This window comes from Rhinatrema bivittatum, chromosome 2, assembly GCF_901001135.1.
Source record: "Rhinatrema bivittatum chromosome 2, aRhiBiv1.1, whole genome shotgun sequence".
Classification (NCBI taxonomy): Eukaryota; Metazoa; Chordata; class Amphibia; order Gymnophiona; family Rhinatrematidae; genus Rhinatrema; species Rhinatrema bivittatum.
In genome coordinates this window covers 814,949,635-814,967,747 of record NC_042616.1, presented here as the reverse complement: position 1 = coordinate 814,967,747, position 18,113 = coordinate 814,949,635, and the positions used below count along the sequence as shown (strand labels likewise).

Here is an 18,113-nt window from a genome sequence, read left to right as displayed (position 1 = left end):
AAGAATTAGCCCTGCTTTGAAATCATAGATGAATCCTCACAGATAAATGGGGTAAAGTCCACCCCTGGCTCAGCCTGTCCTAGATGACATACGTCATCTTATAACTGCACTGTTCAATTTTTCCAGCTAGAACCTTAGAATTTTAAAGACGTCATGAAAGGAAAAGTACATCCTCTCCCCAGGTTTCCTGGTGTGGGTTAGCTCTGCCATCACTGGGGGAAAAGCATGGATTTGCAGTTGTTCTCTAACTGCAGTGCATACATTTGGTAATGTGTGATAGCCAACTTTCTTGAGAAAAATTAATTACCCCATATTAATAAACTGTGGTTTCCAATCTCAGGTTTTAAAACTTATCCTTTATTTCTCCCTCTGCTTGCAGGAAAGATACATGCAGTAGTGAAATGTAAGCATCAAAGCCCTTAAAATCATACCATTTATTTAACTTAGAGCAAACTTCAAGAGTCCTTCAGAAAGAGTGCGAATGATTACTGCCTACTAAAAATAGGGAAATCTCATTTACTTTCTTATACTCTCAGGAGCAACCAGCTGTGCTTTCTTCCTTAGGAAACACAAGATATCTATGCATTCATAACTTTCTGTTAGACAACATAAAAGCAAGAGTTCAAAGTAAGCTTCATATATAAGATCAAAAGAGCATTAAAACATATACTGAATAGGATCTGTGAAATATGAGGTGTCATTTATTTCTCTTGCTTTTGGTCTTCTGTATCCTTAATGATGGTGATGATCATTGTAATAAGTTCCTCAGTACTCAAAGTACCTGAAGTGTGCTTTTTCAAGAACTCTTCTCTTTTCTCCTTAGAGATGTATTTTGAATTAAGAAGTTCCCACAAAGACATTGTCTGGCCTTGGAAGGGACCCAGAGAAAGGGTAACTGTTGTGGACTCCAGGGTAGTTTGTGTTTTATCTGTTTGGCAGGAGGAGGAGGTTGCCTCTTTTTCCAATACTTGAACCTTGGTTGTGGTTACCAGTTTGCAGGTAACATCTGCATTCTGACTTCCTTTGCTTTTGTCTTGTGTATCCTTAATGATGGTGATGATAATTGATAAAAGCTCTTCAATTCTCAAGGTTCCTGACTTGTACTTCTCTAAGAGTTCCTGTTTTTTCTCTTCAGAGATGTACTTTGAATGGAGAAGTTCCCACAAGGTCATTGTCTGCTCCTTCAAGGGACTTAGAGTAAGGGTAACTGTTGTGGACTCCAGACTACTTTGTGTTTTGTCTGTCTGGCAGGGGATTGCCTCTTTTTCCACAACTTGTATCTTGGTCATAGTTATCTTCTTGCATGTAACATCTGCTTTCTGACTGCCTTTGCTTTGATCTTCTGTATCTTTAATGATGGTGATGATAATTGATATAAGCTCCTCAATTCTCAAAGTTCCTGACTTGTACTTCTCTAAGAGTTCCTTTCTTTTCTCTTCAGAGATGTACTTTGAATGGAGAAGTTCCCATAAAGTCATTGTCTGCCCTTTCAAGGGACTTAGAGGAAGGGTAACTGTTGTGGACTCCAGGCTAGTTTGTGTTTTGTCTGTCTGGCAGGGGATTGCCTCTTTTTCCACAACTTGTACCTTGGTCATGATTATCTGTTTGCAAGTAACATTTGTTTTCTGACTGTCTTCACTTTTGTTTTCTGTATCCTTAATGATGGTGATGATAATTGTTATAAGTTCCTCAATTCTCAAAGTCCCTGACTTGTACTTCTCTAAGAGTTCCTCTCTTTTCTCGTTAGAGATGTATTTTGAATTGAGAAGTTCCCACAAAGACATTTTCTGGCCTTCAAAGGTACCCAGAGGAAGGGTAACTGTTGTGGACTCCAGGATAGTTTGTGTTTTATCTTTTTGGCAGGGGATTGCCTCTTTTACCAACACTTCAGCTTTGGTCGTGGTTGCCTGTTTGCAAGTAACATCTACATTTTCACCGCCTTTGCTTTTATCTTCTGTTTCCTTAATAATGGTGATAATAATTGTTATAAATTCCTCAATACTCAAGGACCCTGACTTATACTTCTCTAAGAGTTCCTTTCTTTTTTCTTCAGAGATGTACCAGGAGTAAAGAAGTTCCCACACTGAAACATTCTGACCTTGGAATTGGCCTACAGTGACATCAACTGTTTTAGACTGTAGCGTTGTTTGTACTTTTTGTAGATAGGAAGTTCCTTTATCCAGAACTTCAAGCATGCACAATTCAGTTTCTGGGTCTTTAATACATCTCTTAAGGAGCTGCATGTAAGTGAGGTTTTCATGAGTATTGGGGTCAAAGAATCCTTTTGTGTCATCAGTAGGGTCAGAAAGGATCTGATTCATTTCTTTGTCAAAATACCCTCGTTTGTACGCTACTTCTACAGGGACACGGTGACTATGTACTGGATCAATGATGCCTCCAGTGGCAATCTGAGCTTCCAGCAGACGAATACCATGGTCTTTCACTATCAGATCCTTATTCATGGCTTGGAAAAGGGAGATTTTGTCTCCAGTATAAGGATCTGTGTAACCTGTCACGCCTCTTTCTGCAGAGAGTAACTTTCCATGCACTTCAGAACCAATTAACCCAGCTGCTAATGCTTCATCTACAGAAAGTTTCTTATTTTGCAGGGGATCAATCATAAATCCAGTAGCAGCCTGCGCCTCCAGAAGAACAAGTGCAGTTCCTGGTCTCAGAATTCCTTTTAACATGGCCTCATAGATGCTCATTTTATCTCTCTGTGATGGATCGCTTTTGGATGGTAGAAGTACTCCAGCTATGCAACTTGTTCCTTCAAGGTATCTCTTTACTGATTCCAGTTGGGTGACCTCTTCCACAGTTTTACTACCCTGTGTGAGCTGAGATAGAATAGTCTTATCAATAATTTCAGAACTGAACAGCTCAGATGCTGTTACTTGTTTCCGGAGTCCTTTGAACTTAAGTTTGTTGCTTCTCTCTTCGGTTTCCTCAATGATGGTGGTTAAGATTTTTATCATTTCTTGTAGAGTCAAAGTCCCTGATTTGTACTTCTCTAAGAGTTCCTTTCTTTTCTCTTCAGAGATGTACTTTGAATGGAGAAGTTCCCACAAAGACATTGTCTGACCTTGGAAGGCACCCAGAGTAAGGTTAACTGTTGTGGATTCCAGGGTAGTTTGTGTTTTATCTGTTTGGCAGGGGATTGCCTCTTTTCCCAACACTTCAGCTTTGGTCGTGGTTGCCTTTTTGCAAGTACCATCTACATTTTCACCGCCTTTGCTTTTATCTTCTGTTTCCTTAATAATGGTGATAATAATTGTTATAAATTCCTCAATGCTCAAGGACCCTGACTTATACTTCTCTAAGAGTTCCTTTCTTTTTTCTTCAGAGATGTACCAGGAGTAAAGAAGTTCCCACACTGAAACGTTCTGACCTTGGAATTGGCCTACAGTGACATCAACTGTTTTAGACTGTAGCGTTATTTGTACTTTTTGTAGATAGGAAGTCCCTTTCTCCAGAACTTCAAGCATGCACAATCCAGTTTCTGGGTCTTTAATACATCTCTTAAGGAGCTGCATGTAAGTGAGGTTTTCATGAGTATTGGGGTCAAAGAATCCTTTTGTGTCATCAGTAGGGTCAGAAAGGATCTGATTCATTTCTTTGTCAAAATACCCTCGTTTATACGCTACTTCTACAGGGACACGGTGACTATGTACTGGATCAATGATGCCTCCAGTTGCAATTTGAGCTTCCAGTAGACGAATACCATGGTCTTTCACTATCAGATCCTTATTCATGGCTTGGAAAAGGGAGATTTTGTCTCCAGAATAAGGATCTGTGTAACCTGTCACGCCTCTTTCCGCAGAGAGTAGCTTTCCATGCACTTCAGAACCAATTAGCCCAGCTGCTAATGCTTCATCTACAGAAAGTTTCTTATTTTGCAGGGGGTCAATCATAAATCCAGTAGCAGCCTGCGCCTCCAGAAGAACAAGTGCAGTTCCTGGTCTCAGAATTCCTTTCAACATGGCCTCATAGATGCTCATTTTATCTCTCTGTGATGGATCGCTTTTGGATGGTAGAAGTACTCCAGCTATGCAACTTGTTCCTTCAAGATATCTCTTTACTGATTCAAATTGGGTGACCTCTTCCACAGTTTTACTACCCTGTGTGAGCTGAGATAGAATAGTCTTATCAATAATTTCAGAACTGAACAGCTCAGATGCTGTTACTTGTTTCCGGAGTCCTTTGAACTTAAGTTTGTTGCTTCTCTCTTCGGTTTCCTCAATGATGGTGGTTAAGATTTTTATCATTTCTTGTAGAGTCAAAGTCCCTGATTTGTACTTCTCTAAGAGTTCCTTTCTTTTCTCTTCAGAGATGTACTTTGAATGGAGAAGTTCCCACAAAGACATTGTCTGACCTTGAAAGGCCCCCAGAGTAAGGGTAAATGTTGTGGATTCCAGGGTAGCTTGTGTTTTATCTGTTTGGCAGGGGATTGCCTCTTTTCCCAACACTTCAGCTTTGGTCGTGGTTGCCTGTTTGCAAGTAACATCTACATTTTCACCGCCTTTGCTTTTATCTTCTGTTTCCTTAATAATGGTGATAATAATTGTTATAAATTCCTCAATGCTCAAAGACCCTGACTTATACTTCTCTAAGAGTTCCTTTCTTTTTTCTTCAGAGATGTACCAGGAGTAAAGAAGTTCCCACACTGAAACGTTCTGACCTTGGAATTGGCCTACAGTGACATCAACTGTTTTAGACTGTAGCGTTGTTTGTACTTTTTGTAGATAGGAAGTCCCTTTCTCCAGAACTTCAAGCATGCACAATCCAGTTTCTGGGTCTTTAATACATCTCGTAAGGAGCTGCATGTAAGTGAGGTTTTCATGAGTATTGGGGTCAAAGAATCCTTTTGTGTCATCAGTAGGGTCAGAAAGGATCTGATTCATTTCTTTGTCAAAATACCCTCGTTTATACGCTACTTCTACAGGGACACGGTGACTATGTACTGGATCAATGATGCCTCCAGTCGCAATCTGAGCTTCCAGTAGACGAATACCATGGTCTTTCACTATAAGATCCTTATTCATGGCTTGGAAAAGGGAGATTTTGTCTCCAGTATAAGGATCTGTGTAACCTGTCACGCCTCTTTCTGCAGAGAGTAACTTTTCATGCACTTCAGAACCAATTAACCCAGCTGCTAATGCTTCATCTACAGAAAGTTTCTTATTTTGCAGGGGGTCAATCATAAATCCGGTAGCAGCCTGCGCCTCCAGAAGAACAAGCGCGGTTCCTGGTCTCAGAATTCTTTTCAACATGGCCTCATAGATGCTCATTTTATCTTTCTGTGATGGATCGCTTTTGGATGGTAGAAGTACTCCAGCTATGCAACTTGTTCCTTCAAGGTATCTCTTTACTGATTCCAGTTGGGTGACCTCTTCCACAGTTTTACTACCCTGTGTGAGCTGAGATAGAATAGTCTTATCAATAATTTCAGAACCGAACAGCTCAGATGCTGTTACTTGTTTTCGGAGTCCTTTGAACTTAAGTTTGTTGCTTCTCTCTTCGGTTTCCTCAATGATGGTGGTTAAGATTTTTATCATTTCTTGCTGTGTCAAAGTCCCCGTTTTGTACTTTTCCAACAAATCTCTTCTTTTTTCCTCAGAGACGTATTCAGAGTAGAGAATATCCCAGATAGAGACTTTTTGGCCTTGCAGTTTTCCCATAGTGACATCAATGATTGTTGACTGGAAAGTGGTTTGCATTTGTTCATCTGTAAGATTTAATTCCTTTACCTTTGATGCCTGCGTAATTTCTGCAACTCTTAATCTGTGGGTGTTCAATAGATCTTTTCGTTTTTCTTCTGAGATGCATTTAGAATTTAGATATTCCCACACAGAAACTTTTTGGCCTTCATATTCACCAGTGGTAGCATCAATACTGATATTCTTTAGAGCTTCGTGGATTTGATCGTCAGATCTTAAGACGCTATCAGTTGTGGTCACATGTTCTGTCACCTTTTCACCTATAACCTCCAATTCCTTCTTGCCTCCTCTTGCCTCTCCTTCTTCAATGCTAGAATTAATGATTTTGATGATTTCTTCTATAAACAATTTCCCTGTTTTATATTTGTCTAGTATTTCTTTCCTTTTATCTTCTGGGATATATTTTGAATGTAAAAGATCCCATATGGAAAGCTTTAGTCCTTTGAAATCTCCTACAGTGACACTGATGAAGTTAGACTGTAAGGTAGTTTGAGTTTGTTCATCTGGCTGAAGCTGCTTAACCCCGTGGAATGTGGTTGCTTGGATCTCTTTGCTTGCATGACTGATTTTTTTGTCTTCTATTTCCTTAATACTGGTAATGATGATTGTTATAAGTTCTTCTTCAGTTAATGTCCCTGACTGGTACTTCTTTAGAAGATCTTGTCTTTGTTCCTCAGGAATGTATTGAGAATGGAGAAGCTCCCACAAAGACACTGTCTGTCCTTGGAAATGACCTAGAGTGACATTAACAGTTTTCAACTCCAAGGAAGCTTGTCTCTTCTTGTCTATTTGGAAGCGGGCTGTCCTTGTGTCCTGTACTTCAAGCATATACAGTCCTGTGTCTGGATCTATAACACATCTCTTGAGAAGCTGTAAATAAGTGAGGTTTGCATGTGTATTAGGGTCAAAGAATCCTTTAGTGTCATCAGAGGGGTCAGAGAGGATCCGGTTCATTTCTTCATCAAAATAGCCCCGCTTGTAAGCTACTTCCACAGGGACACGGTGACTATGCACTGGGTCAATGATGCCTCCAGTTGCAATCTGGGCTTCTAACAGACGGATGCCATGATCTTTCACTATCAGATCCTTTTTCATGGCTTGGAAAAGGGAGATTTTGTCTCCAGTGTAGGGATCGATATAACCAGTCACACCTCTTTCTGCAGAGAGAAGCTTCCCGTGCAGTTCTGGCCCAATTACCGCAGCTGATAGTGCTTCGTCTACTGAAAGTTTCTTATTTTGCAAGGGGTCAATGATAAATCCTGTGGCAGCCTGCGCCTCCAGAAGCACCAGAGCAGTTCCTGGTCTCAGAATACCTTTCCACATGGCCTTGTAGATGCTCATCTTTTCCTTAACCAATGGGTCTTTTAAGGATGGTACAAGCACTCCAGCTATACAGTTTGATCCTTGAAGGTATTTCTTTACTGAATCCATTTGTGTTACCTCTTCTACAGTTTTACTACCTTGGGTCAGTTCAGCGAGAGTAGTCTGATCAATAATTTTAGAACTGAGCAGCTCAGATGCTGTTACTTGTCTTCTGAAACCTTTGAACTTGAGCTTGCTACATCTGTCCTCTGTTTCCTCAATGATCAAGGTTGTAATTTTGATAAGTTGGTCTGCAGTCAAAGTCCCTGTTTTGTATTTCTGTACAAGCTCCTTCTTTTTATCGTTAGATACATATTTAGAGTTGAGTAGCTTCCAGAGAGAAGGTTTTTGACCCTTGAATTGGCCTAAAGTGACATCAATGGTCAGACTATCTAGGGCTTTTTGAAGTTCTTCATCAATGTGAAACAGGTCTTCATCTCCAGGCTTACCTACAGTGTCCCCTACAGTGTTTATATTCACAATCATTTCTGCTACACTGAATTTATACTTCTTCAGAAGGTCATTTCGTTTTTCTTCCATGATATATTTGGAGTGGAGAAGATCCCACAGAGAAACCCTTTCATCAGTAGTGATAGATTGCAAGGCTTTCTTTATTTCTCCATCTTGAAGAATGGGTTCATCTTTTTTCAAGATTGGTGCTGTCACTTCTTTACTTGACACCTCTGTGTTTGGGGCACTGGCTTTACTTTCAGTATCCTCAATACTAGTTATGATGAGTTTAATAATATCTTCCAAAGCCATTTTTCCAGTTTTGTACTTTTCTAATATTTCTTTCCTTTTTTCTTCTGAGAAGTATTTTGAGTTCAGAAGTTCCCATATAGAACCTTTTTGACCTTTACTGGGCCCTACAGTGATAACAATGCTAGCAGACTGTAAAGAGACAATGACTTTTTCATCCTCTTGCTTATGGACTTTTTCAACAAACTGTGATGTAATTATTTCTTTGCTAATAATCTCTGTTTTCTGGCTTTTTTTGTTTTTGTCTTCTGTATCCTTAATGATGGTGATGATGATTGTTAAAAGATCCTCATAGTTCAAAATACCTGACTTGTATTTCTCTAAGAGTTCATTTCTTTTTCCTTCAGGAATGTAGAATGAATAGAGAAGTTCCCATACAGAAAGCTTTTGTCCTTGGAAATGACCTACAGGAATATCAAATTTTTTGTCCTGCAGAATGGTTTGTAGTCTTTCAGGGATCTGGAGGTGGGGATTCATTTTCTCCGAAGCTTCAAGCATATATAATCCAGTCTCTGGATCTTTTGTACAGCTTTTGAGGAGCTGCATATAAGTGAAGTTTTCATGAGTGTTAGGGTCAAAGAATCCTTTTGTGTCATCAGTGGGATCAGAGATGATCTGATTCAGTTGTTCGTTGAAATAACCACGTTTGTAAGCTACTTCCACAGGGACACGGTGACTATGCACTGGGTCAATGATGCCACCAGTTGCAATCTGGGCTTCCAGCAGATGAATACCGTGGTCTTTCACTATCAGGTCTCTGTCTATGGCTTGGAAAAGGGAGATTTTCTCTCCAGTGTAAGGATCTATATAACCAGTCACACCTCTTTCTGCAGAGAGAAGCTTCCCATGCAGTTCAGGTCCAATCACCCTACTTGTTAGTGCTTCATCTACAGAAAGTTTTTTATTTTGCAAGGGGTCAATAATAAATCCTGTGGCAGCCTGTGCCTCCAGAAGCACCAGAGCCGTTCTTGGTCTCAGAATACCTTTCAACATAGCCTCATAGATGCTCATTTTTTCTTTCTTGGATGGTTCCTTTTCTGATGGTACATAGACTCCAGCTATGCAGCCGGTTCCTTCTAAGTATCTCTTTACTGAGTCCATTTTAGTTATTTCATCTACTGTCTGCTTGCCTTGTTTCAGTTTATCCAGCATATCCTTATTAATAATCTCAGCACTGAACAGTTCAGAAGCAGTAATTTGTTGTCTTAGTCCCTTGAACCAAACATTGCTTTGAGATTTTTCTTTTTCATCTATGATTGCTAAGATAACATTGATAACATCACGCTGAACTGCTAAAATGTCTTTTTTGTATGTTTTGATTAGCTCTTTCCTTTTTTCTTCTGAAGTGTATTCAGAGCAGATAAGATCCCACACAGAAAGAGTCTGACCTTTATATTTTCCTACTGGTATTTTAACTGTTGTGGACAGCAAGACATTTTTGGTTTGTTCATCTAAGAAGAAGTAATCTTTTTTTGTTTTAACCACTGGTAGCATATACAGCCCAGTGTCTGGGTCTTTGGTACATCTATCTATTAACTTTTTGTATGTGATTTTTTCTTGTGTGTTGGGGTCAACGTATCCTTGTTTATTATCATCTGGGTCAGAGACCATGATATTCATGTCTTCATCAAAACAGCCTCTTTTGTATGCCACTTCCAGAGGGACACGGTGACCATATATTGGATCAATGATGCCTCCAGTAGCCATCTGGGCTTCTAGCAGACGAATTGCTTGATTCTTTTCTATTAAGCCTTGCTGTATAGCTTGGAAGAGAGGGATAGTGTTTCCTGTTTTGAGATCTGTATAACCAGTTGCTGCTTTCTCTGCGAGCAGAAGCTTTTCTTGAATTCCTTTGTCAATTACTCCTTTGGAAACAGCTTCATTCACAGAGAGTTTCTCATTTTTTATTGGCTCAATGATGAATCCAGTGGCTGCTTGTGCTTCCAAAAGTGGAAGTGCAATATCCATTGGTAAAATGCCTTTCTTCATCGCCTCATTAAAGCTCATCTTCTCTTTTGTGTCTGGCAGAATCACTCCAGCTATACTGCTGGTTCCTTCCAGGTAACGTTTTACTGCATTGGCCTTGGCCACACTTGCAATTGTTTTTGTGCCCTTTTGTAGCTCATCAAGCGTCTTCTTATCAATAATCTCGGCATTGAACAAGTCTGTGGCTGTCACCTCTTTTCTAAGGCCTTCGAACTTCAGAAGATGGCTTTTAGTTTCCATTTCCTCAATAATGACAGTAAGGATTGAAGTGAGTTGCTTGGTGTTTAAAGTGCCCTGTTTATATTGTTTAACTAGCTCTCTTCTTTTATACATGGAGATATAGTGAGACGAGAGAATATCCCAAAGTGATATGGTTTGATTTCTGAACTTCCCAACAAGCATTTGTATGGTTTGGGTGCGCAGGTCTTGTTTTATTGTCTCATCAATGTAAAAATAATCTTCTCCTTTTGCCACCACTTGAAGCATGTACAATCCAGTCTCTGGGTCTTGCACACACCTGTCTACCAGTTGTAGGTAGGTCAAGTTTTCATGTGTGTTGGGATCAAAGAATACTTTGGTGTCATCATTAGGATCAGAGAGGATACGGTTCATATCTTTGTCAAAATATCCCCGCTTGTAAGCCACCTCCACAGGGACACGGTGACTATGCACTGGGTCAATGATGCCACCAGTTGCAATCTGGGCTTCCAACAAGCGAATACCATGACATTTCAGGATGAGACCTTTGTTCATAGCTTGGAAAAGGGAGATTTTTTCCCCTGTGGAAGGATCAGGATAGCCTGTGATAGCTTGCTCAGCAGACAGAAGCTTTTCAAATATTTCTTGTCCAACCACACCAGCAGATACAGCCTCATTCACGGAGAGTTTCTTATTCTTTACTGGGTCAATGATAAATCCAGTTGCTGCCTGTGCTTCCAGAAGCACCAGTGCAGTCCCTGGTCTCAAAATATGTTTAAACATGGCCTCATAGATACTCATTTTTTCATTTTTGGATTGTATGATGACTCCAGCTATGCAATTAGTTCCTTCAAGATACTGTTTTACTTTGTCAATTTCTGTCACCTCCTCTATAGTTTTCTTGCCCTGATTAAGTTCATCAAGTATGTTCTTGTCTATTACCTCTGATTGGAAGAGATCACTTGCTGAAATCTGTTTCCTGAGGCCCTTGAAGGATATTTTCTTGGCTTTTGTTTCAGTCTCCTCAATTATGGCAGTAATAATGCTGATTATTTGCTGAAGCACATCTGAATTTTTTGATTCATACATCTCCAGCAACTCTTTTTGCTTGTTCTGGGTGATATATTCTGAGTTCAGTAAATCCCACAGTGATACTGGTTGACCTTTAAATCTTCCTACATCGAGAGTGACTGTAACAGATTTCAGAACATTTATAGTGTATTCTTTGGTGTATAAAGCTGGATTTTCTGTGAGGGTCAGCAGGAAAAGGCCAGTTTCAGAGTCCACATAACAGCGTTCCTTCAGTTGCTGATAGGTAAGATTTTCTTTAGTATTTGGGTCAAAGAAGTTTTTAGCATCACTACTGGGATGGAATAGGCTTTGACTCATTTCTTCATCCAGTAGTCCTTTCTTGTAGGCTGCATGAAGAGGAACGTGGTGGCAGTGCACTGGATCAATAATCCCTCCTGTGGCTAGCTGAGCTTGCAGCAGGGGAATTCCGTCTTTCTTTGGAACTAGGTCTTTGTTTATTGCTTGACATAAGGAGATTTTGTTACCTGTATATGGATCTGTGTACCCAGTCACAGCACTTTCTGCCTTAAGAAGCTTTTCATGGAGTTCAGGACCAACAATGCCTACTTTCATTGCCCCTTCAATGCCATGTTTCTGATTTTGGATAGGATCAATCAAAAATCCGGTGGCCATCTGGGCTTCTAATAGCATAAGTGCAGTACCAGGCATGAGTAAGTGCTTCTTCATTGCGTGGTAAATGCTTATCTTCTCTTTAGTGGGCTGTAGGAAAACCCCAGCAATACAACCCGTTCCCTGCAAATACTTCTTCACGCTGTCTATTCCTGACACTTCTTCTACTGTCTTCACACCCTTAATCAGCTCTTCAAAAGTCTTTTCAGAAATTATGCCCAAATCTAGTAACCAGACTGCAGATATTTTTCCTCGTAGACCTTCCAGTGTGATATGAGCCTTTCTTTTTGTTTCTTCTTCTTTAATAAGTTGTAATGCAAAAGCAATAATCTCCTCAATGGTTGCTGCCTTTGATTTGTACTTTGCAAAGAAGTCATCCCTCTGTTCTTCGGTGAAGCAGCCAGAATGGATCAACTCCCACAATGTGATTTTTTTCTCTTCAACCCTGGTGGTCTCAAAGATGTGTTTTACTTGCTCATCTGTGTACATGCTGTCAACCTGATCTTTAAGAACAGTGTGTGGCAGGGGCAGCAGATGGAAGCCTTCATTTTTATCATATTGAGATTGCTTAATTAGCTGAGCATACGTTACCTTCTCTTTAGTATTTGGATCAAAGAATGCCTTTGTATCATCTGTGGGGTTGGAAAGTGTTTTGTGCATTTCTTCATCAAAATAACCGCGCTTATTGGCAACTTCTGTGGGGATGTGGTAACCATTGATTGGATCAATGATTCCTCCTGTTGCCATTTGGGCTTCTATAAGTTGAACTGCTTGCTTGTTATCAACAAGGCCCTTTTTCATAGCTTGGAAGAGAGAGATCTTCTTTCCTGTGTATGGGTCCTTATAACCAGTGAGAGCTTCTTCAGCAAACATTAATTTTTCATGGAGCTCAGGTCCAATAATCCCTTTCTTTACTGCTTCATCAACAGATAATTTTTGGTTGTTCACTGGATCTATAATAAAGCCTGTTGCTGCCTGAGCTTCGAGCAGTGGAAGAGCAGTGCCTGGCATTAAAACATTCTTTTTCATAGCTTCATAGAAATTCATCCTTTGATTTAAAGGCTGAAGTATGATGCCACCAACGCAGCCTGTACCATACAAGTATTTTTTCACAGAATCTGTTTTACATAGTTCTTCAGAAGTCAATTTTCCCTCTATTACCTGATCAAACAAGTTTTTGTCAATAATTTTGGATTCTAGGAGCTGGTTGAGTGTAACATGACCCTTTAACACTGGGAAAGTGATACCCGTCCATTTTTTCATCTCTTCCTTCATGATGATATTGATTTGTTCCAACGTAACCTTTTTCAGTCGATACTGATTAAGCAGCTCTCTTCTTTTCATTTCACTGAAATATTCAGAGGTGATTAGTTCCCACAAAGAGACTGTTTGTCCCCGGAACCGCCCATACTGAACAAGGACCTCCGAATTCCTAAATGACTCTTTGATGTAGTTGTCAATTCTAAACTGACTTTTCTTGCTAATAAGAGGTAGCAGGCAGAGTTTTGTTGCAGAATCAACTATACACTTTTCTTTCAGTTGCAGATAAGTAAGGTTTTCATTGGTATTTGGATCAAAGAACCCCTTGGTGTCATCAGTAGGATCAGATAGGATCAGATTCATTTTTTTATCAAAATAGTCACGCTTGTAGGCAATTTCAACTGGGATGCGATGGCTGTTGACTGGGTCAATGATGCCTCCAGTGGCAATCTGTGCTTCCAGGAGTCGAATCCCATGTTCCTTTACAATCAAGCCCATTTTCATTGCTTGGAAAAGGGAAATTCTTTGTCCTGTATATGGATTTTTGTATCCAGTTACAGATTTTTCGGCTGACAGCAGCTTTTCATAGAGATCTGGGCCAATCACATTTGCTCTTAGAGCCTCATCTACTGAATATTTTTTGTTTTTAGATGGATCAATAATAAATCCTGTTGCAGCTTGAGCCTCCAGAAGGATAAGTGCGGTACCTGGTCTTAATAAGCCTTTCTTTCTTGCTTGGTAAATCCCAAGTTTTTCTTGGGAGTCTGGTAGTAACAGCCCACTAATACTTCCAGTTCCTTGAAGGTATTTCTTGACTGTATCCAGACTGGTAACATCTTTAGCTGAAGCTTCTCCATGCTGTAGCTTTTCAAACAGATCTTTATTAATTATGTCAGAATTTAACAGCTGACCAGGAGTAACAGGTACTCTTATGCCTTCAAAAGTAACTTTGGTAGTAGAGACAACTTGTTGAATGTTTGTAGTAATTTCACTGGTTAGTGCTTCAATTGAAAGGGCCCCTGATTTATATTGTTTAATGAGGGACCTCCTTTGCTCAACTTTAAAGTAGTCTGAGAAGAGAAGCGTCCAAAGTGAGACTGACTGCCCTTTAAATTTACCAAAGGCTAAAGATGTCTTTACTTTCTTCAGTTCTTCTTGTGTATGGTAGTCTATGAAATAATGTGTCATTACATCTTTATCCTTTATGTCAATAACTGGAAGGAGATAGAGCCCTGTATCTGGATCAACGAGACATCTCTGTATTAGCTGCTTGTAACTAAGATTTTCCTTTGAATTTGGATCAAAGAATCCTTTGTTGTCATAAGTCGACCCTGATAAGATCTGGTTAGTTTCTTCATCAAAATAGCCACTTTTGTAGCTAGTTTCCAACGGGACGTGATATTTCTGGACTGGGTCAATTATGCCCCCAGTAGCAAGTTGGGCTTCTAGTAGATGGAGACCATGGTTCTTCACAATGAAGCCTTTCTTAATTGCTTGGAATAGGGATTGCTTGCCTCCTGTATAGGGATCTTTATAGCCTGTCACGGCTCTTTCAGCAGAGAGAAGTTTCTCACGAAGCTCTGGTCCAACAAGACCGAATTTGACAGCATCATCAACAGAAAGCTTGAGATTCTTTATAGGATCTATCAGAAAGCCAGTGGCTGCTTGGGCTTCTAAGAGCATTGTGGCTGTTCCTTGCATGAGAACGTGCTCCTTCAGGGCTTGATAGATACTTTTTTTATTATTGTTAGCATTTTTTGGAAGTACGACAACACCAGCAATGCTTCCAGTCCCTTCCAGGTACTGTTTCACTGACTCCCTCTGAGAAACTTCTTTGATTGATATTTTTCCTTCTTGAAGTTCTTTGAAAGTGTCTTTGTCAATGATCTTGGAATCTAGCAGTTCAGTACTTGTGACTGTTCCTCTCAATGCTTGAAAAACAGTTTTGAGGGGAAGGAAGTATAGCCCACTGTCTGAATCACTGAAGCATCTCTTTTTCAGCTCTTGGTAAGTGACTCTTTCATTGGTATTAGGATCAAAAAATCCTTTGGTATCATCAGAAGGGTCAGAGAGGATCTTGTTCATTTCTTCATCAAAATACCCATATTTGTAAGCCACATGCAGAGGGACACGGTGACTATGCAGTGGATCAACAATGCCTCCAGTTGCAAGTTGGGCTTCCAGCAGATAAATGCCATGATTCCAGTCAATGAGTTCTTTCTTCATAGCTTGAAAAATTGAGATCTTCCTATCTGTGTAAGGATCAGTGAAGCCAATCACTGCTCTCTCTGCAGCAAGTAACTTTTCTTTCAGTTCAAGATCTACAAGTCCATTTTTAATGGCTTTTTCAACAGAGAACTTTTCATTTTTTATAGGGTCAATGATGAAACCAGTTGCTGCCTGTGCTTCTAAGAGAGCAAGTGCTGAATCAGCCTTGAGGAGATTCTGTTGTATGGCTTCATAAATGCTCAGTTTCTCCTTGGTGTTCTCTATATAAACACCACCAATACTCCCAGTGCCTTGAAGGTACTGTTTGACAGGCTCCAGATTTATAATTTGCCCTTGGGTTTTTTTGCCTTGCTTGAACTCATCATACAACACTTGGTCAATGATATCATTCTTAAAAAGTTGTTCCATTGTTATGGGCTGCCTCAAACCTTGCAGTGCAGATTGCAAGGGAAAAAAACAAAGACTGGTTTCTGAGTCTATAACACATTTTTCCAGTAGTTGCTGATATGTCATGTTCTCTTGAGTGTTGGGATCCAGGTAATATTTGGAAGTCTTTTTAAATTCAAAAAGCATTTTGTATGTTTCTTCATCAAGATAGCCAAGTTTGTAGGCTTCCAGCAGAGACAAACGATGGCCTGTCACAGGGTCAATAATGCCACCAGTAGCAATTTGAACTTCCAAAAACCGTAGGCCGTTATCTTTGGCAATGAGACCTTTCTTCAGTGCTTGGAAGAGAGAAATTGTTTTGCCTTGGTCCTTATAACCAGTCACAGCTTCTTCTGCAGAAAGCAGTCTCTGATGAAACTTGGTACCAACAATGCCTTTCTGGACTGCCTCCTCTACGGTGAGCTTTTTGTTATTGGTTGGATCTATGATGCAACCAGTAACAACCTGAGCTTCAAGGAAGGCTAGGGCAGTCTCCTCTGTTATCTTCTCGTTTATGAAAGCTTGGTAAATGCTAACTTTTTCATTGGTGGGTTCAAGCAAGAAGCCAGCTATGTTGCTTTTTCTAGGGGAGAGCATGCTGACGTCACCATAATGGGAGATCTCACAGGTTGAAACCCTTCCAGACTTCATCTCAAAAAAGGTTTGCTTGGTGGTTATCACAGTGTGCAGGTGATGGTCTCTTTGACCTGACTTATTATCATGATCGTGACCGTGACCTTGACTGTGCCCATGATCGTAATCGTAACTGTGTCCGTGACCATGACTGTGTCCATGACCATGACCGTGACCGGGTCCGTGACCTTGATCATGTCCCTTTCTATGATCTTGGTCGTGACAGGGTCCATGACTTGGTTCGTGACCAGGTCCGTGTTTCTGACCTTGGGAATGACAGGGTCCATGACCTTGATCATGTCCAGGTCTGTGTCTGTGATCTTGGTCTTGTCTGTGACAGGGTCCGTGAGCTTGATTGTGACTGGGTCCATGACCTTGATCATGTCCTGGTCCATGACTTTTGACAGTGAATGTAGTGCTTTTATTGCATGACTTCTTCATGATTCGGAGATGGTGGAGTTTCTCTATGTACAGGGGAAGTCAAGCTCTGTATCTTCCCCTTCTGCTGCTGACTGTCTTCTTCTTCGGAAAAAGCAATGTTCTTCTGTTTTTAGAAAGAAAAGAAAGATCATGTAAGCAACTGGCACCACGCTGTTACAAATTAAATTCTGCAGAAAGAAAAATGTTAGAGTATGAGAAATTTGGGCTTTTTATCTACCTAACCTTTACTAGCTGAACCTGTATTTATTGTTATGCGTCATGTAATAAATTCAAAATTAAGATTATTAAAATATTTGCAAAAATCAACCAGCTAAAAATTTTTCAATTAAAATTCTTTTCTATGTCATGTTAGATTTGAGTGAAAAAGTTAACACCAGGGTTAAGACCTAGATCAGAATCCCACTGTGCACTTTGTGCAATTTGGTTTGTGCAGGAATTTTACAGCTTGGGCTTAGCTTGCACTGATGAACTGAGTTTGCTGATTTATTGCATGCTTTCTGTGAATTTTGACTTTGGATATTTGGATCGTGCCCAATTATTTTAAGGAACTTCTCTGTTCAGTGCTCTGCAGATTGCAATTTAAAAGAAGTAAATTTTCTTGCAATTTGATGGCAGCAAAATTTTTAAGGAGATTGAATCCTGGCACAAACAGCTAAGGAAATTTGGTTTGCCCTTTTTTAGTGCTTTTCAACTAGGGCTGAAAATGTTACAGCAATCCATCCATTCATCTGGCAACAGGATAACTTCTGAGAAAATTCACCGTCTGGGTCTAACCTTGGTGGGGAGTACTGTTTTGGCTCCTGCTATATTGAAAATTACCTTGATCTGATAAGGGTGAGGTCATTTTCAATACAGTCAAATTTGAAAAGCACTAGAAAATCCATGCATAAACAAGGTCTTCACTTCCTTCTTGTTTTAAACCTGTTCCTGTAAGGAGGTGATCATTTTATATTGGAAACAACCTAAGCTGAGATCTGAAGATGGGATCTATATGGTTTTCAGGGCTCATTTTATACCATCTTTGCTTATTTTTCAATGGTCCAATATGAGCACTCCTAGTCTACAGAACAGCTAGCTTTCTCCAGAACGGATATGGCTAGTAGAACTTTGCATTCCATTTCATCCTGCTACACCAGTCCAGATGAGTGGGTTATGTCCTACTAGCAGATGGGGACAGAACACACATCATCGCCACTACCTAAATGTGCAGCACAAAGAAACCAGTACTTTCTGCCTCCAGCAGATGGTAGGACATTATCATCAGAAGCAGCAGGTCTGGTCTAGTAGAGCATGTTGAGCAGTTCTGACTTGAGCTGCAGGCCACGCTGCTAGTTTTTACTAGTTTATCAAGCCCATTTAAGTATTTTGAGCAGTTCTGACTTGAGCTGCAGCCAAACTGCT

General features: G+C 40.1%; 1 protein-coding gene across 1 annotated transcript in view; it reads right to left on the bottom strand.

Moving 5' to 3' along the window:
- Nucleotides 1-336: 336 nt before the first annotated feature.
- Nucleotides 337-18,113, bottom strand: part of EPPK1 (epiplakin 1) — a 110,691-nt gene continuing 92,914 nt past the window's right edge. The window contains exon 4 of the mRNA XM_029592255.1: nt 337-16,815. Coding sequence (XP_029448115.1) covers nt 702-16,712 — 16,011 coding nt within the window. The 5' untranslated portion in view covers nt 16,713-16,815 and the 3' untranslated portion in view covers nt 337-701. The remainder of the gene's footprint in view (nt 16,816-18,113) is intronic.